Source organism: Lathamus discolor, chromosome 14 (assembly GCF_037157495.1).
Source record: "Lathamus discolor isolate bLatDis1 chromosome 14, bLatDis1.hap1, whole genome shotgun sequence".
NCBI lineage: Eukaryota > Metazoa > Chordata > Aves > Psittaciformes > Psittacidae > Lathamus > Lathamus discolor.
This window is the reverse complement of record NC_088897.1, coordinates 11428525-11452410: the sequence shown is the minus strand read 5'-3', so window position 1 is coordinate 11452410 and position 23886 is coordinate 11428525. Positions and strand designations below refer to the sequence as shown.

Here is a 23886-nt window from a genome sequence, read left to right as displayed (position 1 = left end):
GTGGGCACAGCCTGCTGTAGTGGCCCCACCATCCACTTCTGTCCCAGTGCTGGGGACTGAGATCAAATACACAGAGCTTGCTATGGCCTGGTGGAAAACCCAGTTTCCCCATCTCTCATCCCATCTCAACCACAGCTCTCATCCCATGCAGGCTTGGTCAGAGGCTTTCCTCAGACGCCATCCTCTGGCGTGGCTGCCAGCGGTTATGGCACCTCTCCATGTCCTTTGTTCCCTCCCTTACTTACACATCTCCATTGATTTATGGCCATTGCAGAGCAGCCTGACTGCAGCTCAGCTGCTTGCCCAGACCCTGCCTGCCTGTGCCCCTGGCCTGCTGGGCAGGGAGGCTTCTGGGGAGAGATCCAAGCCCCCCCATGCAGTTCGGCCGCCCTGCATTTAAACACATGCATGGCCTTTTCTTTCAGCTCCTTCCATCCCGGGTGTGAATGGAGTGCTTTCAGGGGGAGGAGATTGCTGGGAGCTGCACTCTCCCTGTGCATTGGTTGCAGCCCGTAAAAGCATCCGAGGAATTCAGCACAGCAGTCCCCGTGCAGGGTGAGTGCAGTGAAAGGCACCCTTTGTTCCTGCAGCCCTGGCTGCTGAGTCCTACACACTGATGGGGCTGGAATCTGCAGAGCTGGATGTGTGCTCCCACCAGCACGTTGGCCTGAGCAGCCCCTGTGTGGGTGCCCCACTTCACTGAAGCCATCGGGAAGGGTTTTCCCTTGTCTTACCCCAGCCAGGATGAGCAGCAGGGGGGTGAGCAGCATGAGGTGCTGCTCAGGCACGATAGAAGGACTTCCCCAAGGTTTGCCAGCAGGGATGAGCTCCAGGGTGCACACACAGCGTGACCCAGGCTTTAGCTGCTGAAGCTGAGTCAGAGGAATGTAAATCCCTTCTTACACAAACCTCTTTGCACCAAGGGTTTGATTACAGGTTTGGGGTTTAATCTCGTGCCCGTCTCGCGGGGTTTCCTTGTTGGTTGTGTTGGGGCCGCTCCGGCAGGAAAGGACCCAGGGCTGACATGGAGCTGGGATGTGCCTCTGCTGCAGCCTGCACACAGGCAGCTGGCACCCGGCCTGGAACATGGCTCTGGAAAGAAAGAAGTGCCTTTTTGTTCTTGAGGGAAGCCCAGAATGCTTTGGCGAGGACAAAACCTCTCAAATCCACTTCTAAAAGCCCTTACTTCTCTTAAGGGTTCCAAATGCCTGGGCCAAAAGTGTCTGCTACTCTGTGCCCTTTGGGTCAGCTTGGATGGGCTCAACCTGGACCCACAATGCGAAGGCTCCCTTTGAAACCATGGTTTGTGGAGGGACTGAGAGACAGCACCCATGTGTCCCCCTTCAACAGAGACCCACCCATGGGTGCTGCCGTCCCCCTGGCCAGGGGTCTCAGGACCTTTTCAGTGTTGTAATTAGCAGCAGAAACCCATTAGGTGACTCAGCACGCATCGGGTGCCAGGCCAGGGCTTTGACACTGCCACTGTCCTCCAGCACTGACGAGCGCAGTTCAGGCAGAGCCTGGGCTGGCTGAAGATACTGGGGACTTAAATGCTTTATAGAAAATCATTAAGCAATTAAATCTGGCAGATCTCACATCACAGAACGAGCAGCTTGAGGTCTGCAGTAAACAGGGCAGCGCTTCCTGGTCGGTTGGGATGTCTTCTTGGAGCCCTATCTCCAACCCGGGCTTCCGAGTAACTATAATTATCTCTTAATTGCCATTATTGTTTAACATTTTTAGCAGTTGCAAGTGCAAACTGTTGGTTTTCCATGCGGATACAATCAGGAGCTGGGGTTCACAATGAAAGCAATTAAAATCCTGTGATTATTCCAAGCTGCGTGTCTCTACAACAGCTTCAATCTGCATAACTTGCCAAGGCATAGGCTAGAAACTCGGACAAATTTAGCATTGATTTAGTAACCCAGCAGAGCTCCTACCCCTCCCTGCCTCCAATGATTTGCATCTACGGCACTTTTGGAAGGATGAGGGGAGGGGAAAGCAAGCATTTTCTAGAATACATCCCTGGGGAATATCCAGCGGAGATAAAATTATGCACATGAATTATGCATCTGAATTGTGATTTCACTCCTATTTTTGTTGGGATTAGCTCATGTTTGGTGTGTATCCCTGGCAGGTTGCTGGCGGTTCCAACTCCCAGCAGGTCGCTGTGATTTCGGGTCCTGTGTTCCTCGCTCCTCACAGAGCTTCCAGCCCAGCGGCACTGACGGCAGCCCCTGCTCCTTCATCCCTCGCGGGCCTTGGCAGGTAGGTTTTCTGTGTTAATTCATCAATCTCTAATGAGAACAGATTTAGGTCTGGAACTCCAAAAGCGAGTCTGTGCTGTGTTCTATAGAGCTGTTTGCAGGCTCTGCTCACACCAGGCAGGCTTCACCACAGTCCCCTGGGTCCCCACCATCTCCCAGGAAAGGCAGACATGGAAACATCCCAGCTTCGCCAGCTCTGGGAGGATAAATCCTCGGAAGAGGAGCATGAAGGCAGTAGCAGTGTTCCCAAAGTCTTGGAACCAAGTCCTTGTACCAGGCTTGGCTGCAATGGCCCTTATTACAGGGGAGGAATTACCCTCACTATGAAATCATGTCCCAGTCTCTGCTGCTGCCTCGCACTAACATCCTGACAACCCAGCAGTCGTTTGCAGGAGAGAATGAGATCAGGGAAGGATTTTAAGTAGTTTTGTCTGTTGTTCAGTGGCAAACAAGCCCAGAGCCAGTGCTGTTTGTCCTCTCAGTTGGCCACAGCTTGGCAGAACAGCTGGAAAGGCTGGGAGACACCCACTAAGTATGGGGGCTGAATGTGCACATGCCTATGGGGAATGGTAGATGTGTAGCAGGGTGCAGGTAAATCCCAGTCCCAGGGGTGTATTACCTGCATGTACACTTTTGCAAGCATCCCTTTTTCCAAGGAAAGACCAGCAAAGACAGGATTGATGGAAACAGTGGCATCTGGGAAAGCCTGGTGCTGAAAACCCCCGAATTCTCATGCAGGTTTTGGGCCAGGTATGCTCCCAGAGCAATAACATGAAGATGAACTCTATCCATTTTGCCTTTTACAGGAAGAGACAGAGCTGACAGCTCTGCAAGGCGAGGAGGAGGCAGGAGAAGCAGCAGCAGCTCCCAGGTCATCATCACTTTGTCAAAATCAGCAGGTATCTGCCATGCCCTTGAGCTCTCCATTGTGGCTCCTGTTTAATTTGGCTTCCCCCTGCAGCTGTCACATCCCTGCAGTATCAAACCACCTGCCTGAATTTCAAGGAAGTCATCCATATATTCAACAGGGATATCAACTTCCAGGAGCTCCTGAGGGCCTTGAGATCAGAGCAGCTAAACCAGGGATTTCTGTTCACACCACTGGGGCTGGAACTTGCCCTGGCTGAGATGTCTGCTGGGGGGTGTCCTGGGGCTCAGACCCATCCCAGCACCGTCACGCTGGTGGGATGGAACCAGTCCAAGTGAGGGCACCTCCTCCATATGTTTTTAAAGCAAAGGTGGCTTCTGGAATCAGTAGAGAAGGTGATTCCTCCACAGCCTGGGGAATCCTGACCACATTCCTCCCTGAGACCTTCAAAGGAGCCTGAGGAATGCAATTCCCACTAATTTGCTTTGAAAATACCAACTTAAAATCACAGTTCTGGCATGCTGGGAGGAAGGATCAGACCGGACTGTAGCTTTGCTAAGACAACAGTTTTGATGATTTATTAAGACTTACATTTTGAACGGCATTATCTTGGTTAATGTTAAGATGCTCCTGCGATTAATGAAAATGTCATACACTGACTGGGGAAGAAAGAGCCCATTTTATGTCCCCAACCAGATGGCCCAGACCAGCTGCTCACTTTTCTTCTTTGAACTGTGTTTCTAATGACTTCTGTGTCCTTTGAAGTCTGCTTCTGAGCTACTGAACCAGATGTATTTGCATGACAGTAGCAGAGTTTTAACAGCTGAGGACTTCTACTGCTTTCCCTCATACCTCACCACGTTTGCTCTCCTTTGGGGGTTTGGAGGGGTGAGCAAACACTGATAAAATGTACCTTGGTGTAGCATCATCAGCTGCAGTGGAGTAATTCCCTAAACCCACAGCGTCCTTACCCAGCTCTGGGCTGGTTTCTAAACCCATGAGCAGTGTCACTCTGCTTTCAGTCATGGATTTATGAGGGCATCACAAAAGCAGGAGCCTGCTGTCAGAACACACATTGCAGCACCGCTTTGGAAACAGGACAAGGAAAAAGGAAGAGTTTAAATACGTATTAAAAGTTCTAAAAAGAATAAAGCACAAAATAAAATGGTGACAAAAGGAACAAGCCCCAAAAAGGTCCCCGAGTGGGGGGTTGGTGGAATTTCACGCCAAATAGAGAAGTTGGGAAGGCAACGCTGACATTCCTGGCTTTCAGACTTCAATCCCAACGCAGCCCTGCCTGCGTCTATTCCAGATGCTGCCTCCCATGGCATTTACAGGCTATGAAGCAGCTGCGCTGCCCAGAGCAGTGGCTGGGCTGAGATGGCAGAGAGTGCTCTAAAATCATCCTTGCACAATATTAACACGCTTGAGGGTGTCTTTTTGCTACTTGTTTTGCTGCGACTGCCTCAGAGGCCTGTTGGAACAAATAATAAATGGAATGATAAAGGTAAGAAGCACAACAATTAGAACCAGACAGCCCCAGGGCAAAGAAGAAAGCCAAGGCCACAGCGCTGGTGGCACAGCATGTACTTTTCCTGCTCGAGGTGCTCAGTCTGATAAGGAGATGAAGGGAAGGTAAAGTGAGGTGAACCAGGGGTAAGAGCCTCTTGACTGAGGTTCCAGACCTTGGCTTTGCCTGGCTGTGCCACGGAAGGAGAGGACACCGTGCCCTGATCCTGCAGCTCTCCTGCTCCGTCCTGGGTGATGCAGATCCCTGTGTTGGCAGCGGTCCACATGCAGCAGGCTTGGCTCGGTCCCGATCAAGTGCATTTCCTCATCAACTGGGGCCTTTCAGTCCTTGGCTTCTCTCCTGGGATCCTCTTCACAAGGAAGTGGCAGGAGGCTGGTGTGCTCTTGATGTAAGGAATGAATTCCAGGCGAGGTGCAGATCGTATCTGGAGGAGCATCCGTAAGGTGGGCACGTTTCTCTTCCCAACTACCAGTCCCTCGTATCCCCAGTGCTGTAAACCTGTTATCTCTGTGCCTCAACCAGGTACAGACAGATCTGGGCCAGGGCGACGGGTGCGCGACAGGAACAGCCTGTGACAGTTCAGCAGCTCTGATTCCACGTTACATCCATCACTTACAGTTGGTTTTAAAGAAACACTTGAGTGTCCACGATGGTTAAAACCTGCACAGCACCCCCCCAAACCGCTCCGTGGGGAGCACAGTGCACGGCTTCTCAGGGCTCCTGCTCCAGTCAGGGAGCACTGAGCCACAGTCCCAATGGCTCCGGGTGTTGTGGTCATGGTATGGACAGGCAGTGCCACCTGCTGTGGTGCTCCCCATGGTCATGGCACCCAGCCCCAAGGCCCAGAGCTGCAGTCGCTGCCTGGGGCAGGTGCTTGTGCTTGTCCTGCTGCACCATCATCATGAATTCCCCTTCCTTCCTGGGCTCAGCAGCATGTGAGAGTGGAATGGCCATGAGGGTAACACTGCTGTGAGGGTGACATTACTGTGATGGTGGCAGTACCATGATGGTGGTGCAGCTGTGAGGGTGACACCGCTGTGATGGTGTCAATGCAGTGAAGGTGACACAACCACAAGGGTGATGATGCTGTGAGGGTGACACCACAGTGATGGTGTCAATGCAGTGAGGGTGACACAGCCACAAGGGGTGATGATGCTGTGAGGGTGACACCGCTCTAATGGTGTCAATGCAGTGAGGGTGACACAGCCACAAGGGGTGATGATACTGTGAGGGTGACACCGCTCTAATGGTGTCAATGCAGTGAGGGTGACACAGCCACAAGGGGTGATGATGCTGTGAGGGTGACACCGCTCTAATGGTGTCAATGCAGTGAGGGTGACACAGCCACAAGGGTGATGATGCTGTGAGGGTGACACCGCTGTGGCGGTGTCCATGCAGTGATGGTGACACTGCTGTGGTGGTGTCAATGCAGTGAGGGTGACACAGCCGCAAGGGTGATGACGCTGTCAGGGTGACGCCGCTGTGGTGGTGTCAATGCAGTGATGGTGTCCATGCAGTGATGGTGACACCGCCGCAGGCCCTGTGCTGCCGGACGCACTCCCGGCCCCTCGGCCCCTCCTGCTGCCCCGGCGGCCCCTCGAGGCCGGAGCCCGGCCCCTGCCCTGCCCCGGGGCTCCCCGTTCTCTCCCCCCGGCCTCGTTGCCGCCCGCCCCGGAAGTGCTCCGCGTTGCCATAGCGCCGCCGGCGGGAAGGCGGAAGATGGCGGCGGCCGTGGCGGAGCAGCCGGAGCAGGGCGGCTCCTTCCGCCGGTACCTGGCTCGCCTCGGCGCCCTGCGGCCCCGGCCCGGCGCGGAGCGGCCCGACGGCAGCCGCCGCACCGAGCTGCACCTGCTCTTCGACCAGCTCATCTCCGAGAGCTGCGGCGCGGCGCCGGCCGCCGGGCCCGGCCCGCAGGTACCGCGTGGTGCGGGGGCCATCGCGGGGTTCTGCGGCGCCTCCTCCGCTCTCCCCCTTACCCAGGGCCGTGTCCCCGCTCTGCCTTCACCCGGGCCCCTTCCCTGCCTCCTCCGGGCCTTGTGAGCTCTGCTGCCGGCGTGGGGAGGAGCGCTGCTGGAGATGGAGCGGGGGCACGGGGGGACATGCGGGAGAGCGGGCGGTGGTGGGTCCGTAGGCAGCGGGAGTCAGTAACGGCAAAAGGACTGGGTAATGTCATAGTGTGATACTGGTACGGTAAAACACGTCAGGTTTAAAGTAAGCCCTTCAGTGCTGAGTGCTGTAGTTACACGGCACTGACACTGCTTTGTTTGGAGCACGCTGTACTTCATCACTGCTCCGCAAGCACTGCCGATTTACCCGGTTTTCTTCGGTTTATTTCCAGACTAGGATTACCTTGCACTTTGGAATGTATTTCTTTGGACAATGGTCTCCCCCTGCCCCTTCTGTGCCTTAATCTAACTCTAGATATTTCTTTTGCTACTATTATCGGCTTTGATTTAACTCTAGTGCTTAAGTTGTGTTGTTTGAGCAGTACTATTGCGATACGAGTTCTGTGGCAGCATCCCCCTGCACAGGGATGAAGGCCTGTGGGTGAATGAGGGGAAGGGAAGCTCACTATCTGGAGTTTCATTCATTTCCTTATCCCTGTGTATCGATGTCAGTGGTACCCACAGGCAGATCTGGTTGTGCAGTCAGAGTCTCAGCTGATGATGTGGTTTCCACCCTGGCTTTGTAGTCTCTAAGTAATAAACTGAGGCTTTGTTTTCCAGGATGTCTGTGCTCTGCTTGTCCAAGCCTGTCAGCTGGTTCACCTTGATCAGGAGCATCTTGTCAGCAAAGTCTGTCAGCTTATCCATCACTTACTTAACAGGTTTCAGGTATGGAAAGCTTGGCCTTGTCCCTTCTTTCCTTGTGTGCTGCCTCCCGGGTTCCTCACTAAGGGGGGAGACCTCCTGCCTTCTTACAGTGCTGTGGAGCCAACCTTCATGCAGAGTTACTTGGATTTTTCCCTGTATTACGTATTTATTCTTAGCTGAGGTTCTGATGTGTGGCTCTAGCTTGGTTCCCCATGTAAAACCAGCTCTGTCAAACATGATACACCATCAAAAATATCCAGGTGACAGGACACTTGTGTTGGTTTATCCGTTTCCTAAGTGTTGGCTGATTCTGTGATGCTCTGTGGTTTTAACAGCCAGATCGCCCAAGTCTGTAACCAGTGTATCTGAGTATATTAGTATGTACTAATATACTAGTTAATATATACAGTGTATTAGCTCCAGCAGTACATAATGATGTTTTCTTGACCTTCTCTGTTCCAACAGGTGCTGGTTGATGAACAGAACTTGAATTTCCTTCTCTCCTACTGCATCTCTGCTCTTAAACAGTGCAGCTCTTGGACACATGTGGAAATTGTGCAAGCCTTGGCAGCTCTTGTCTACAATAATGGACCTAAATGTCAGAAAGTGAGTTTGCAAGGACCCTTTTACTATTTCTACTTTTATTTATTTTTTCCCTAAAAGAAAGAATAGAAAACGATCATGCTCTCAAATTGCCTTATCTTCATGTGAAGATTAGGTGTCTTTTAAATAGTGACTGACGGAAGTCAAATTTCAGGTGTGGTAGATGTACCTACTAATAATAAGGATATAACAAGATTCTTCCCATGCCAAATACCTCTATATCTGCAGGCTGCAGCTATAGGGACCACCTCTTACCTGGCTTGAGCCAAAGGCAGGGTATTAAAGAAGGGCACCAGGCTTAGTGTGCAGTCTTACCACCCTGGTATACCTGTGTACTGGGCAGGAAGAACACGGGGAGCTTCAAATTGCACGTTACTCAGCAGGCTCCATTGAGGAGCCTGAAATTTACCCAGTAACCAGATCAAAGTGGGCTCAAAGCCCTTTTGAAGTGGAGCCTATCAGGTATCAGTCCTGAGGTCTGCATGAAGCTCCTTGTTGCTGCAGTGTGACTGATGGTGCTTGGTATGTTGAATCCTGCCGTCGCCAGCTCCTGGCAGCGTGCAGAGCAGTTTCTGCTGCTGGGCTGAAGCACGGGGAGGTGATGGTAGCAGTTTTGGAGCTGCCAGCTTGCGTGGGTTTGTAGCCTATATAACTGCAGCAATTTGGTACAGCAGTTGTTACTAACTTAGCTTTGTGTCTGGGAAGAAAGCATAAACTGGGACTCAGCCTCAACTGTGCTCACGCTCAGTAATTTTCAGTGCAAAATAAGGGAACTTTGGAAATTTATATTTTCATGTCATTTTTGTCTAAACATAATCTGTCTGTGAGATCCGGATCTGCAGCTGACAGCTCTTTTTTTGGTAGCATAGATATGTTTAGCTAGGAAACAGAAGAAGCAGGAGGCTGAGGGAAGAGCACTGATTCCTAACGGCTCCTGGTGGTTTGTTTTAGCATCTCCCGGATTTGCTGGGCAGGACTGGGCTCTTGGTGCAGCTCAGCGATGCTGCTCAGCCCGACGTGGAACTCCGGAGGGCAGCAGTACGCAGCATGGCAAACCTCTGTCTCAGGTGCGTGCGAGCCTTCCAGATGGGGGAGTGGGTGCTTTGGGAGATGTACATCTGATGTCAAGGACAGCTGGTCTGCTCTGGGCTGGGGACAGCAAATTTAGGTCTAGTAAGGGATATATGCATGAGTTTGAAATGCAGAACTTCAGTGCTCCAAGGTCTCTTCTCTCTGGATAAAATGGTAAACTCTCAGTCTTCCAGATATAATGACACAGAGATTAGTTTAAGGAAGAAAATAAGAAGTGTAGTTCTCTGTGGTCCCTGCAATGATTCTGTGGGTTAATTTTGCATAAGAAATTGCCAGTTAAAAGCTTTTACAGTGATTGTCAGTTATTCCATTTTTCCATTCCACATGTAAATATGCTGATGCCACAGTCATTCTAAGCCCTTTTCAATGCTGATTTTTGCCTAAAAAGCATTTATAAGCATGAGAGCTTGTTAAGCTATGCTTGGAGAGTCATTGTAATCAAGAAGCAGGCCACAGAAGCAGCAGCGTAGGTGTAAGGCATGCTATGACTGTACTAGCTCTTTGTGCAGAAGGTTTCCTTCTGTTCTTTACAGTGGTAGAGCTGATCCCTTTCAAAGAGCCACCATCCACCTGAGACTGTGCTCTTCAGCCTAGCAGAGGGCTTAGGTCTGAGTCTGTGGGATGGATTGTAAACCAACCGCTTGTCTCTTCCCGCTTTAATCTCAGCGTGCCTGAACAGCCGTACTTGGATGAGTCCTACAGAAGTGTCTGTTTTCAGACTTTCCTAAGTGTGCTGCAGTCTTCAAAAACCTCTGATGTAGATGACATCACTTTTTGCATGGTGAGTGTAATTGTCTAGAATACTCTCATTAGGAGATTGTGCTGCTGGAATGTTGGAATTTGGAATATGTGACATTTGGAATGTTGTCAACTGAGATTTTGCTTAAATAGTCTGGCTTTTTAATAAGCATAAGTAAGTGTCCCAGTAATTATGTTGAGTTAAACCATAATTGCCCAGAAGGTCACTTGAAAAATGTGAACCTTCAGTGTTTTGGGAAGGAAAAGTAAGTAATTCTGTGTGTTGGTTTTCAGTTACTGCAGAATGCACTGAAAGGTATCCAGTCGCTTCTGAATGGTGGGAAGATGAAACTAATGCACACTGACCAGATTGGATCTCTTCTTGCAGTATTGAAGGTGAGTACCTCAATCCACCTTGAGAAGGAGGCAGACTCTGGGAGGTGTATGTTCCAGGTGCTTGTTAAATGGGAAACGATAGAAGACAAGAAAGAGGGAGCAGAGAAGCATGAGCATGGTGGGAGTATGTATTGTGAGATATAAAGATGACATTGAGTTTCTCTCACAGCTGGAGTTCCCACAAAAGAGTGTGAGAGAAAGATGGGAGGCTCTTTTTTTTTGGACCCACTTAAAATCCTCCTAGAAGTAGCTGAATTTCTGATGTTGCAATGCTGTTATATAGCACTTACAGGGGAGAGACAAGACCTAGGGGAAGGATTACAACCCCAACTGAAAACTGATGAACACCTGAGTAAATACAGGGTAAATCTTTGTGCATCACAAAGGGAAAGGACCATAAATGTTTTTGTTTCTATTCTAGAAATGTATGTTTCATGGACTGCCAGGACTGAGCATAGAGATGCCAGCAGCCTTGTACCCAGTTCCATTACCTCAGTACGATAAAAGGTTGCCTTCCAAACAGGAACAGTTAGAGCCAGCCACCTTTAAGCAGACAGGGGTAAGTTTGAATTACCCTGATTCTGCTGCATGTTCATTGTGCACGTGTGTGTGCAGTTGTATGTTACCTGACTGATATTAGTGGCTCTTTGTGTTCTGAGCATCTGATACATTTCACATTCTTTGCTTTAAAGGTATTGATCATAAATCTCTGCTCCGAGTAAAATTGCTTTGTAAACGCAGGAGAACAAATGGCTCTGAGGAGATTGCTTTTCCTCAGCTGAGCTCTGTGCATCAGTTACTCATCTATAGCCAAGAATTCTTGGCCTGCAGACATGGGATTGGTGCATGCAGACGAGGCAAAGCTTCTTATTTTATAAGTTACGTTTTCTCTCTAACGCTTGCACAATTGTTTGACTCTTTCCTAGGGGAGTCAAGTTCATCTCGAGACTGATTTCCTCCCCCCACCCCATTTGTTCTGTTTAATCCTTCTGCAGGTTATTTTTTAACCCTGCAAACATTTTGGATTACCAATTATCCGAAAGTCATGAGAGAAAATAAAGATGTGCAGTCATGTTGACTTGTATATTTTTACATGTTAAATGTCTACTGTAATTCTACAGCAGCATTTACCATTCCTCTTCTTTAATCACTTTTGTGTGAAATAGGGTTTTTAACTGAAAGCTTTCTTGGAAATCTTTTGCTTTATTGATGAAGAGGCCAAACCTTAAATTTTGAGGCTATTCAGATATTAACTGCTTGCTTACACTAAGGTATTCCTATACTGATGTTACTGTTGCTACTAATAAGCAGACTTTGCAGGCTCTCAGATACTAAAGAAGTGGTCTTTGTCTTAAAACAGAACAGAAGAAAAAAGTCCAAAGGCAAACAAAAGAAGGGAGAGTCTGTGGAGGAAGGAAGAGATTTGGGCGATGCTGGAAATGAATCAGCCCTTGGAGCAGACATGATGAAATTGCACTTGGGAAATGTGCAAAAGAGTCCTGGTTCAGATCCTCGGAGTCGTGCATCGGATGTTGCAAACGTGCCTGCTGGGAAGGACCACTTGTCTTCACATTATCCTAGCTGGAAAAGAATCAGCAGCAGTGAGTCGGAATATTCCGATGCTGAAGGTGGAATACAGAGCAAAGTGAGGTGATTGTTGTTGATGTAAACATAAAGCACAGCAGCAGAGTGTGCTGCTGTTCGTAACAATTTCAACTCGTGTGTCATGTTAAAACACACCTTCTGCCCCTGCAGACCTGACATGAATTTTGCATGTGTGCAGCCTCCCACCCTTCCAACAGGGTCCTAGTGCTTTGGTCTTAAAGCTGTTGACAAAATCAACAGCTTTGATTTATGGGATGATACAAGAAGATAGGAAAGCAGTGATTTATATTGGTTTGAAAGCACATTTGTTCTTTCTCTTCCTATTCTTGGTCTAAAGAATTTCTTCTCACATCTGGCCACTAATGCTAGTGAGAGGTTAGGTCCATTACTCTTCTTTGCTGCTATTTCATGAATCTTTTTGTTTGTTTTTAAGATCTTACCAAGCCAATGTTCGTCAGGGGGCTCTGGCCTGTTTCCTCTCTGCTATAAAATCAATAGAAAAAAGAGTTCTTTATGGCTACTGGTCAGCGTTTGTTCCTGATGCTCCTGGTATTGGCAGCCCCCAGTCAGTGTCCTTGATGACTATTGCTTTAAAGGACCCTTCTCCAAAGGTGAGGCAGCTCTGGGTAGAAAAAGCACTGTATTTTTGCCGTATTAATCTTGAGTTGTCTTCTCTGACCTTCAGTAAGTACTTTAGCTACTGTATCTGTGTTGCTTGGTCATTGTGCTGCAAGAAATGAAGAGGATGTATTGGATAAGGAAGAAAAGGATTGGTTGTATTGTGAGATAAAAATAGTTGGAGTTGAATTTTCTCTTGTCTGAGAAGGAGACTTCCCTAACTTTCAATGTTCCCCATCAGCGTGAAGGAGGTGTTGAAAGTGGGTAATAAATGTTTTATCGTTTCAGACCCGTGCCTGTGCTCTTCAAGTCCTCTCAGCCATACTGGAAGGCTCCAAGCAGTTCCTTTCTGTTGCCGAAGACGTTAATGATCACAAGAGAGCTTTTACTCCCTTCTCTGTAACTATTGCTTCTAGCATCCGGGAGCTGCACCGCTGTCTGCTGCTGGCCCTGGTGGCAGAATCCTCTTCTCAAACACTGACACAAATTGTCAAGGTAACTGTACTGTTAGTGTTCTGAATGCTGCCCAAGAGAGGATTCTGGTCTCTGGATTATGTCTTGAAGAAAGATTGCACAGGAATTACTGTAGCTGTTGAGGACTAAGGTGGTAGTGGGAAATAATCTGTTACCATCTCATACGACTTCATTGACTGAGTCTTCCTACAGAGCTCTAGGGTTCTTTCCAGCACAGTTCTCTTGTTCCTGCATTCCTTTTGTGTAGTTTTTGGGGTTGAGTGAACCTATAAAATGATTCTGAAGACTCACGTTGGCTTTAAAGTGGAAATTGGCAAAAAAAGCTTTCCATGGACTACTGAAATTCCTTGGTCTTTATGCCAGGTCAATAGTTAAATGTTCTTAGGAGCCAAGTCTGTAGCCAGCTTTCAGACGGCAGATAATTGCATTTGTTTTTAGGTGCCCTCAGATAATTAGCTGTCAAAATGACCTAAAATTGCCAATGTAAAACCAAATGTGTTGGAGGCCAGGCTGACATCATAACCACTGCTCCATGCATGTTCTTCTGTGTGTTTCAGTGCCTTGCAAATTTGGTTTCAAATGCCCCATACAGCCGTTTAAAACCTGGGTTACTGACGAGAGTGTGGAACCAGATAAAGCCCTACATTTGTCATAAAGGTTTGTATTCTGTTTGGCTGGAGCCTCTTTGTGCATGTGGTATCTTAATTCAGCTTTGCTTGTCATGCAGTAATTGTGGATTTCCCTCTTTCCCCCTGTGCTTCCTCAATACATGAACATATACATTTCTATTGAATTACACGTTATGATCTGTCTTGCCTGAAAACTGCTGAAGGATGCTGATGTGTCAGTGAGATGCTAATGGAGTGGCTTTTTCTTCCCCTGCCCTGTTCTTTCTTGCAGATGTTAATGTCCGAGTTTCTAGTCTCACATTATTAGGGGCTATAGTATCTATCCAAGTACCTTTACCAGAGGTGCAGTTACTTTTGCAGCAGCCCAGTTCTTCAGGGCTAAGTCATAGTGGTACCACAACCCCTCACCGTTCTAATTCCTCTGAGCAGTGGAGAAAAACCCTCCCCTCAGAAGGGGAGCCTCCAGATAACCCAGCAGGATGCACATCTCCAGAGCCATGCTGGTTGCTCCGTCTCTGCGTTTCCATCATCGTTCTGCCCAGAGAGGATTCCTGTTCTGACAGTGATGCGAACTTCCCATCGTTTTCCAGCGTTTATGAACCATGTCCCCTTCGACTGGAAGCCTTACAGGTGGGGAGATACTGAATGTGTTGCTCTTACAGGCACTCTTGCTTGGTGTTTTAGCTACAGGAGACCTCACTTACAGTAAATAATTCATTGTGTTGCTACCTGATAGTGCGTTTGTGGCTGGTTTTGAACAAGGTAATGAACAGGAAGGTTTTGAATGAGCTCTAGTATTCTAGAAGTTGTACTGCAAGGTACATCAGAATTTAGTGTGTGGTTCCAGTGCTGATTTGCACGTGAGCATCCCCTCTGTGTGTGTTTGGGGTATTTTGGTTTAATAAAAGGAAAAAAAGGTGAATGGATTTTCTTTTGTTTGTTTTCAGGTGTTGGCACTGCTTGTGAAAGGCCATTTCCCTATGGCTCAGAGCTATTTCCTAGAGCTTGGAGAAGTGGCTTGCAGATGCATGGAAGAAATGGATCCATCCATTCAGCTTCACGGAGCCAAAGTAAGAGCATGAGGAACTTTGCTTCACTGAGTCAATTTTTACCTATTAGTGTGCTTTGCCAATACAGATGAGTAGTGATGGATATTCAGAGCACGTGTGATTTTGCTTCTGCAGGTGCAGGAGCTGTATTCTGTCACCCAGAGGACAGCCCAGAGGAGATTTCCTCTTTGTGTGGCAATTTGTTGTGCTGTCCTAGCTGATGACTTGATGATAGAAAGGCTTTTCCTCTAATTTCTTCACTAGCAGGGACAAAATAGAGTCCAAACCAATACTGAATCCTTCAGTTTTGTTCCCTGGGTAAATAACTGCAGTCCTAGGTAAAGGTTGCTATGGTTCCATGGAACTTGAGGCTTCCCTGATGAAGACCCAGTTGCCTTTTGTTTCCTTGCAGCTCCTGGAGGAGCTGGGCACAGGTGTACTGCAGCAGTACAAACCCGATTCAGCCGTCAGCCCTGATCAGAGGGTACCGGTCAGCACGGTGAGTGTGTGGGCTCCCTCCAAGATTCCACTTCACTGAGCTTCCTCTCTTGAGTGCTCTGCAAAGCCACTGGCATGGATAAATAAATCAATTGCAGGAAAGCACAAAGGGACTTGGTGCCCTGTGGCTTTATATGTGCTGATACGTAGAATTTTGATAGACTTCCTTCATTGTTCTGTTTGTGTCTGTAGGCAGGTTGGGGGGGGTGTTGTTTTACGTGATGTTAACACTGCCTCTGCCTTTCCTCATTCCTCCTCTTCCTATCTCATCTAAGTCAGAAAGGTGGAAGAACAGAGTCTGGTGAATTTGCATTGTTACAAGAGCCAGCCTGCATGTTCTGGCTGCTCACGAGTGCAGAAGAACCACAAGACGTGATTTCAGGAAAGGTCACTGTTTGAGGCTGGCTGTTGGACATGTTTGTGGAAGCTGAGGCGCTGGCATTTTGGTAGTAACTTAGGCCTGTTTAAGTCTTGCTTCTGTGAACAGAAGCCAAGCTGAAAAGCTTCCTTGGCCTATGCTGAGTATTGAGGTGGTCACCAGTGACCCTACAAGATAGGAAACATGTCCAATAGCACCAGGTTCCTGTTACTTGATGTGAATGCAAATTGTAAAGCACATTAATTGGATTCAAGAAGGGGGTTGTAATTCTACCTAATGCAAGCTAATCCAAGTGTATATGGCCTCGAGAAGGAAAGAAACAGAACTCAGTGAGTAAGTACTTGATAGCAGTACTAAAATGTTTCTGAATGCCAAGTAGTTTAGGCTTGCAAAGAGTTGCAGTCACTTCCGTGTGTGATTATGCTACCTGCTGCAAGTATGTCTTAAAGATGATCATAGCAAAAGACAACCTGTTGTAGAATTTCGGTATAATTGCTGAGTTTAAGTAGATAAACCTGGCTGCTTCTTCTGTAGGTTGTAACTTTCTGGACCATGATGTTGAATGGCCCTTTGCCTGGCACTCTTCAGAGCTCTCCCCATCCGACTCTGCAGACAAGCGCCTGTGATGCCCTGTCCTCTATCTTGCCAGAAGCTTTCAGCAGACTGAAGGTAAGAGCACTCCTTTAAGGTGGCATTTTTAAACCCACTGAGGTTTAACCAGAGGTCTACCAGATTGCAGCAGTGTAAAGACTCTTAAAAGCTTAAAATGAGAGGGTGGAGAAACCTCCCAGATTTTTCATAAGCATTCTGAACAGGTTGTGACCATTGAAGACTGGAAAAGGCAATGTTGGGAGTTATTAATCTGCCGAAACAATTAAACTGTGGGTCACAGAAGCTGTTTGGCCCTGCCATGAATGCTTGGCCTTGTCAATGATGCAGGGGAGATGGAGGGCAAGAATTTCATTGCTTGAGGGAGGGGTGAAGGGTTGTTATTTTGCTGGTTAAATCTTTGAAGACACAGCTGAGCTAACAGCCATGGGCTGATGATGGTCACCAGTTCCCATGCATGGCTTTTCTCTTGGCTGGCTTTTGAAACACTGAACTGTGGCGATTGCCCTGGCAGAAGCAAACAAACATGTTGGCCTGACTCTCCTTTTGCAACATAAAATATGCTTTTAAACATGAAAGCCTTGGCAGTGCATCACCACTGCATTGTGCCTCTCCTTTTATGTCACTGTGCCCTTCTTGATGGGAGTACTCTGCCAGATCTCATTTGCCCAGGAATTGCTAGTACAGCAGTATCTCTGGAATTCTCCGTCCGGTTTCTCCAAGCACAGCATGTACTTCATCACCCTGTACTTTGATCCCATACACTCTCTTGTCCCTGTGGCCGTGTGGGGTCAAGTCAGTGCCCACTCTGACCCTTTGCTCTGATGAAACCAAGATCTTTGTCATGGATTGGTAAACTGACAATCTGTCCGGGATGAACTTAATCTGCCTGGCTGTCCTTGTTAATGGAGGGGAAAGAGTGAAGTAAGACAGGAAAAACCAACTGATCCAGTGGTTTTACCTCTGCTGGGCCGTGCTGTCTGCGTTTGGATGATAGTTAATATTTTGGTTTCCTTTGTAGTCTTGCCTAACAGCAACAAGATCGTGTTTGCTGGAAGCATTCCCATTTCCTGTGTGGCGTCCTGAAACGCCACACAATTTACTTTAAAGCTTATGCTCTGAATGGGAGTTTGTATAGATTCCACATATGAGGGGTTTTCAATTGTCTTAGTGGGACAGAGATCTTTTCAGTTTCTCCCTATTGCCATGACCGGTTTTCATTGCAGAATGAGCAGCAGATCCTGTGTGTCACTCTGCTCCTTGGCCTGAACCACAGTGAGAACCCGCTGGTAAAAGCTGCTGCCGCACGTGCGCTTGGAGTCTACATCCTCTTCTCTTGCCTCAGGCAGGTCAGAACTGTCCTGTTTTTCTTATTTTGAGCCATTTCATAATGGGTTTGGTGAAGCATAAGATGTGGGACATGAGTTCTTTTGGAATGAATTGGCCTTCCTACTTGCTTTTGGTCTGTAGTGTGTATGTAGCTCTTCCTTATTGTCTCTAGACCTGATCGTGCCTCTTATGTGGTGAACAGAACCAGTGGAGGTTTAAATGAGATGAAGCAGAAGCTAAAGTGCCTCATAAGCCAGAGCAAAACGAGGGAAGCCAGGATCTTCCCTGAGCTCTTAGGGGCAGAAGTGAGGGGCCAGGTTGGCACAAAGGAGCTGCAAGAGATGAGGTGGAGCTGTGAAGACAGAGCAGGGATACAACATGTGTTTTTAATGTGAAGGCTTCAGCTTTGCTTCCAAGCTCAGAAGTAAAGCTTATCTAGAGAAAAATGCTGGATGGTTTCCATAGGAAAAATTGGTCTTGGCTTGGCTGAGCTGGGAGACTCCGGAGTTTTTGCAGTGTGGCCTAAACTGAGTGATTGTAATAATTATGCAATAGCGGATGTTAAGATGTGATTCCAAAAGACTTTGAAAGCAAACTCTTTTCCATAGGCAAGGGAATGAAAATGAAACGTAATGGCCATAGAAGAGAAGATTAAACAAGCAGCTCAACAGGGAGTTTGAAGAAGGAATTACTTCAAGTGGGATTTGATGAGAGTAAGATTGGCAGTCCAGGAAATTATGTTAAATCCAAAGTCACTAAAGCACTAATAAAATGAAATAATACATTGAACCCTTTCAGCAACAGCCACTCAAGGGAGTGGTGAACTTGGTCACTGTTAATTTAAGATCAAACCAAGCTGTACAAACATACTGAGTATATGAATGGAGCTGGTCTCTGTGGCAGGTATCGTTTCCCCTGGAAAGGCCAGAATGAATGTGTTACTGAGGAAATCACCTGAGTCTTTAAAGCCTCCTAACTTTGCAGCACTTCTTACTTTCATAGGACGTGATGTTTGTGGCAGACACAGCAAATGCTATTCTGGATTCCCTCCATGACAAGTCTCCAAACGTCCGTGCCAAAGCAGCTTGGTCCTTGGGCAATCTTACAGACACCCTCATCCTCAACATGTACGTAAGTGGCCTTGGCCTCTGGAGTTCCTCTCCCTGCCCCTACTCCTGCAGCATCACACAGAGGGTACTAATCTACTTAGTATCAAAACCCCCTCAAATTTGGCTTAGATGCTACTCTTTAACCACTCAGCCTGTGTGTCTGTGACCCTGTTACAAGAATCTGGTGTCCATCTGAGGGCTGAGTTCTAAACTGCTTGGGTTCAGCTCTTTCTACTCATTAGTCTGGAGTAGACTCCAAGTTTACTTATCAGTTTTCTATTGCTTGTGTGTTGCTTTGTGTAATTGAGTTTTCCTGGTTACTTTCAGCATAACACAGGAGGAAAATTAATAAATATTTAACACTTCTTCAAGCCAAAGACTGACCTACTGTTACATTTTTAACAGGAGGAATAGTTATCATATAGTCCTGCTGCAGAATTGCCTCTGAGCAATTCATTGCCCTCTGTTTTTTATTACAGACTTAATGCATTGCTAACTGGCTTACTTGCGTTGATAGTTTGGTTTTAAATTAATAAACATAGTGGTCACATGTAGTAAGGTCTGCCTTACATATTAGCCCTCTAAAGAGTGAAGGTTGTTCATACGCCTCTCTAAAGGATTGTATCCCATCTTTGGGGATGGATCATCCGAGCTGGCCTTTCACTGTGTGATTCTCCTGCCAGGGAAACGATGGGACAAAGTTTTCATGAGGAATTTTCAGATCTCCTCCTGTTGAAAATGTTACGCTCTGCAACTGAAGCATCCAAAGACAGAGACAAGGTACGAGTGAGGGGAAGGAGGGTGGAGTTGTGTCATGGTGTGGTTAACTCTTGCACTGTTGTTACAAGGAAGAAAAGGAGGGGGAGATGTCACCGGTTACTTTGGGGTGTTTTGCCCCAGTGATGAGGAGCTGCAGCTCAGCATCCTCTCTTGAGGGCTCATGCTTGGAGGTTTCCTGTTTGACCTGCAGGGCAGTTGACTGTGCTTTTCCCCAGTGCAGGAGCGGGTTGGTTTGGTTCTCTTTTAGGGTGACCATTTGCACAGAACAATCTTTCTGCTGGCATTTAAGAGATGCCATCTGATAAAGACACCAGATCTGATTCCAGACAGGCTCCTTGGTTTGGCTCTGAGCATGATTTCACAGCAAGCTTGACAAAAGCTTTGCCTATAAGCTGAAAGCCAACGTGGTTTGGGGCTCTTTTGTGTATGTGTGTTCCAGGTAAAGAGCAATGCGGTCCGGGCCCTTGGGAATGTGCTTCATTTCCTTCAGCCGTATCACATAGCAAACCCCAGGTTCAGGGAAGCCATCGAGGAATCTCTCCAGGCCCTCATCTCCACTGTTCAGAGTGAGGCCACTATGAAGGTGCGCTGGAATGCTTGCTACGCCCTGGGGAATGTGTTTAAGAACCCTGCCTTGCCACTCGGTGAGTAACTTGTCCCCCTGGCTCTGGATTTGCGCAGCAAGTTGTGGTCTTGATAAGAAGGGCTCTGTTACAGATGTGTTGGGGAAGAGGGGGGGAAAGCAAACTGAGCAGAACCTCGTTGTCAGAGCATTCCTGCCAGTGAAATAGGCTCAGATCCTGCAAATGTTAATACAGGCACCAGTGTGCTATATTCAGTTGGATCTGTCATGTTAGAAGGGAGCTATGTTAGAAGAGAGGATGGGATTATAGCTGTGAATAGATGCAAAATGTCACTTTTCCTCTTAAAAACCAGTTAATCTTCTGAGGCTTTGTAAATAATTTTTCGTTTCGTACCCCCTGATTCTCTCATTTACACCAGAATAAATACAGTAAATGTAAAGCCATTCAATATTCAGGAGGTGCATTTATAGATTTATGTATTTTGATTGGAATGGGTTTGGTTTGGGGTTTTTAGGAGAGGCTCCTTGGACCGCCCAAGCCTATAGTGCCCTTTCCTCAGTGGTGAAGTCCTGCAAGAACTTTAAAGTCCGGATCAAGTCAGCCATGGCCCTCTCCATCCCAAGCAGGAGGGAATGCTACGGCTCCACCGAGCAGTTCTGCCACATCTGGAGTGCCTTGGTGGTCGCCCTGCAGAAGAGTGAAGACACCGAGGACTTCCTGGAGTTCAAATACAGTGCCAGCCTCAGGACACAGATCTGCCAGGCTCTGCTCCATTTGTTGAGTCTGGCAAAGAGCACGGACCTGCCTGTCCTTTGGGAAACCATAACAGAGAACAGGGATGCAATCAAATCCTATGTCTTGCAGTATCTGAAATCTGATGCTGAAGAAAACGAAGCAGGAACCCCCACGGACTTGGGTGAGAGGGAGGGAGTGTTAAGAGGAGCTATTGAACATCTCGGTGGGTTAGAGAAGCAGCTGCAGGGCAAGGCTAGGGTAAGAGTGTCTCTTTACCTGCAGGATATCCTAACAAACCACGCCAGTGCTGCTGAATTAAGAGGCTTAGAAACACCTCTTTTGGTGACCAGCAACCTACACTTCTGAGTGGGCACAGAGGAGAACCGACTGCTCTCACATGGGCCATGCGGAACAAACGCTTCCTCTAGCTGGTGTTAAAACAGTTGGTTTCAAACTTCTTGAAGTCGTTCATAAACCTGATGGAAAAGATCCGGAGAATTTAATGTATTTTATTATTATTTCTCATTTCTGTGTTTAATGAACCCCTGAGTTGTCCTCCCCTGGTTCTGCTTGCGCATTACCCGTGTCCTGGGTTCAGCTGTAACAGCTGGTTTTCTCCTTACTCGTAGTTGGTGCAGTTCTGTTACAGCATTACCCTTTGGAAAACAAACACCTTCTCCTTCTTGGTGTGTTTTATGAAACCAGCCTGTTCTCTGAGCTTATCTGGAAGCATTGGGTTACTCTGGCTGCCGGATTCAAAACCATGGTTGTAAAGGAAGGGCCTGGAAGAATTTTGTTTTTCTGAGCACTGCAAATGTTGTGTTCCTGCAATAAACCCCAAACTGCCAATATTTGAATAATTCCTTAGAGCAAACACACTTTGCCTTTACCTGTCTGCCTTCCCTGGGTCTTACACCTGGCCTGGGCCTCCCTCCTGCCTTCCCAAACCTGGAAATTCCTTAGGTTGTTTAAGCCAGAAAGTCCAAAGCGGGTGCTCCAAGGCTGGAATTGTGCCTCTTGAAGCAGTGCTACCCCTGGGTGGAGGTGCAGTGATGTCCTAAAGCACATGTGGCTTTGTTTCTGCAGCTCTGTCCCCTTCCCATTCCCTGCTCTGTTTGCTGTGTGCTTACTGTGCTGATAGCTGCAGGAGGACGGAGCTCTCTGATGTTGCTGGGGACAAATCGATGCCTCCAGGAATGAGCCGGGGCCCTGGGAGTTAAGTGCCTGCTCTCCTAACCTCTGGGTGGATGTTTGAACAAAGCTCAGAGCAAGCCCTGGCTGTTGTAAAAGCTCTTTGGGATACAGAATTCATCTGCTTTGTTCTTCCATCCACACCGCTGGTTTCAGTGGGCCTCAAGTGCTGTGAGTATCCGAAACCCCTTCACAGTGATGGAGTCTTTATTGATGCAGGTACGGAGCCACTTCCCTGGCACAAGTGACTTCTACTGCAGCAAGGAGCAGCTCTGCCAATGCCTGGTGTGCAGTCTGTCAGTGCTGTGGAACGCTGAGCTGCTGCCTGGGACAGAGGTTGGAAAAGAGGGGTAGAGCTGAGCACCACCACTGCCCTCACTGGTCCCTAGTGGGGCTCTTGGCTTGGGAGCAGCCTGGCTGTACTTCAAGTTACGGATGACACTTGAGCTGACGCTTGCTCCTTTTCTCTGCCTGCTGCAGTTGTAGCTGCACCACCATCTGAACCAGGCTCTGTGTCACAGCTGCGTTCAGCCTCCAGCAGAAATGTGTCCCATTGCCGCTGAAAACACAGTTGTGGTTGTGCACACCATCGGCTGCTCCCTTCTGTACCGTTCCCTTAGCGATGCTCATAGACTCTGAGCATCCCGGCATCAACGTGACCTGTTGCCGCTTCACTAAAGGCTGACACACCAGTGTAGGTAGAGTCTGGATTTTGTGGTCTTATCCCACATGCTTATTACCTTCTGTGAAGAGGATGGGTCTTGCATTGATGCCAGTGTTCATCCTCCTGTATAGGAATATCCTTTCCCAAGCTTTTGGACACCCTTAACTGACTGGGTGAAAACCAGTGTGTGCACAGGGGAGAGCAGAGAGGCAGGAGCTGGTTTTTGCCCTAGCTGGTGGAACTAACTCCATTCAACACCTCCTAGACGTGTTCTAGGATAGAAAAGGGGCAGCTGAGGAGACTCAGGCCTAATTTCTGGGTTGTTCATGGGGGTCAGCTGTGCCCAGCCCCGGGGGCTATTTCTGCTGCTCGTGGTTGGTCCTGGGTGTAGTTGTGATGGTGCTGGAGCTGAGCTGGGTTCTTCTGCCTCATAGCCAGGTCAGTGATGGTTTCATGTGTCCGATGCTTGGTTGTGGGGTGCGTGTGCCCTGTGCCCCCTGCTTGCTGCCATTGAGAGCAGCGGGGCCGGACGCAGCCTCTGTCCTCGCCCTGGGCACTCCATTGGTGAAGCACGAGGTGCTCGGGGGGCCGGCGGCACCTTCCCCACCCCGGCCAAGGTTTTATTGTCCTGCCTCTTTATTGTTGTGTTTACAAGGCAGGCGCTTTATAGGGTTTCCTCTGAATAGTTTCAAGGAGAAGGTAATTACCTTATCACAGGCAGGGTGATTTATAGCCGAGGTGGCGAGGGGACACGCAAGCTCCCCATCGGCTCCGTTTGAAAGACAATCCTCCTGTTCTTCCGCACGGGGTCACTGGGTGGGGGAAAACAAAAGGGCTTTAGTGCCCGGTCCCAGCCCCGGGATGTCTCCTGCGGCCGAGCCCAGAGGGAACCTTTCCCTGTGCCGATGGTGTCTGTGCCCAGCACGGTCCCTGGGGCTGCCCATGCTGATGGGTCCAAAGCTCGGGGTGGCGGCTCCGGTTGTAAAGTCCTCGTTGTGGAACTGTGTGCCTGGAGGCAGGACCGGGCTCTGTGTGGAGAGGGTTTGGTGACCAAAGCGCTGGGTTCTGTTGGGTGGCCACAGACCTGGCTCGCAGCAGCTGAGGGACCTGTTACGCCTCTCCCTTTGCCTTCATGTAGTGATGTGTATTTCGATGCTTGCTTTCCCTTCCTCCCAGTCACTGCCTCTTTGTGAGCTCTGAGCAGGGGCAACAATTCACCTGCTGCCTCGTGGGTTTTGCACTCTGAGCAACCTGATGCAGCTGGGGGAAAGTAGAGGGAATGGAAAGGAAAAGGGAAGGGGCAATGTAAGGGAAGGAAAAGGGAA

General features: G+C 48.4%; 1 protein-coding gene across 1 annotated transcript; it reads left to right on the top strand.

The window, feature by feature from the left end:
• Positions 1–6363: 6363 nt before the first annotated feature.
• Positions 6364–21555, top strand: HEATR6 (HEAT repeat containing 6). Its single transcript, XM_065694602.1, has 20 exons — positions 6364–6580; positions 7393–7500; positions 7945–8085; positions 9034–9149; positions 9841–9955; positions 10207–10308; positions 10730–10867; positions 11669–11958; positions 12347–12524; positions 12820–13026; positions 13563–13662; positions 13906–14264; positions 14582–14704; positions 15096–15182; positions 16095–16229; positions 17396–17518; positions 18501–18625; positions 19291–19387; positions 19827–20031; positions 20486–21555. Exons 1-20 carry the CDS (start codon positions 6386–6388, stop codon positions 21070–21072), a joined length of 3531 nt encoding a protein of 1176 aa, XP_065550674.1. The 5' UTR covers positions 6364–6385; the 3' UTR covers positions 21073–21555.
• The last annotated feature ends 2331 nt before the right edge of the window (positions 21556–23886 follow it).

What these genes read in the sequence shown, in the direction of transcription:
- HEATR6 (XM_065694602.1), top strand. Translation starts at nt 6,386, where the DNA reads ATGGCGGCGGCCGTGGCGGAGCAGCCGGAGCAGGGCGGCTCCTTCCGC. An exon ending in CACTGACACAAATTGTCAAG is followed by an intron (nt 13,027 to 13,562) that starts GTAACTGTACTG and finishes TGTGTGTTTCAG; the next exon opens with TGCCTTGCAAATTTGGTTTC. An exon ending in TCTTCTCTTGCCTCAGGCAG is followed by an intron (nt 17,519 to 18,500) that starts GTCAGAACTGTC and finishes TTACTTTCATAG; the next exon opens with GACGTGATGTTTGTGGCAGA.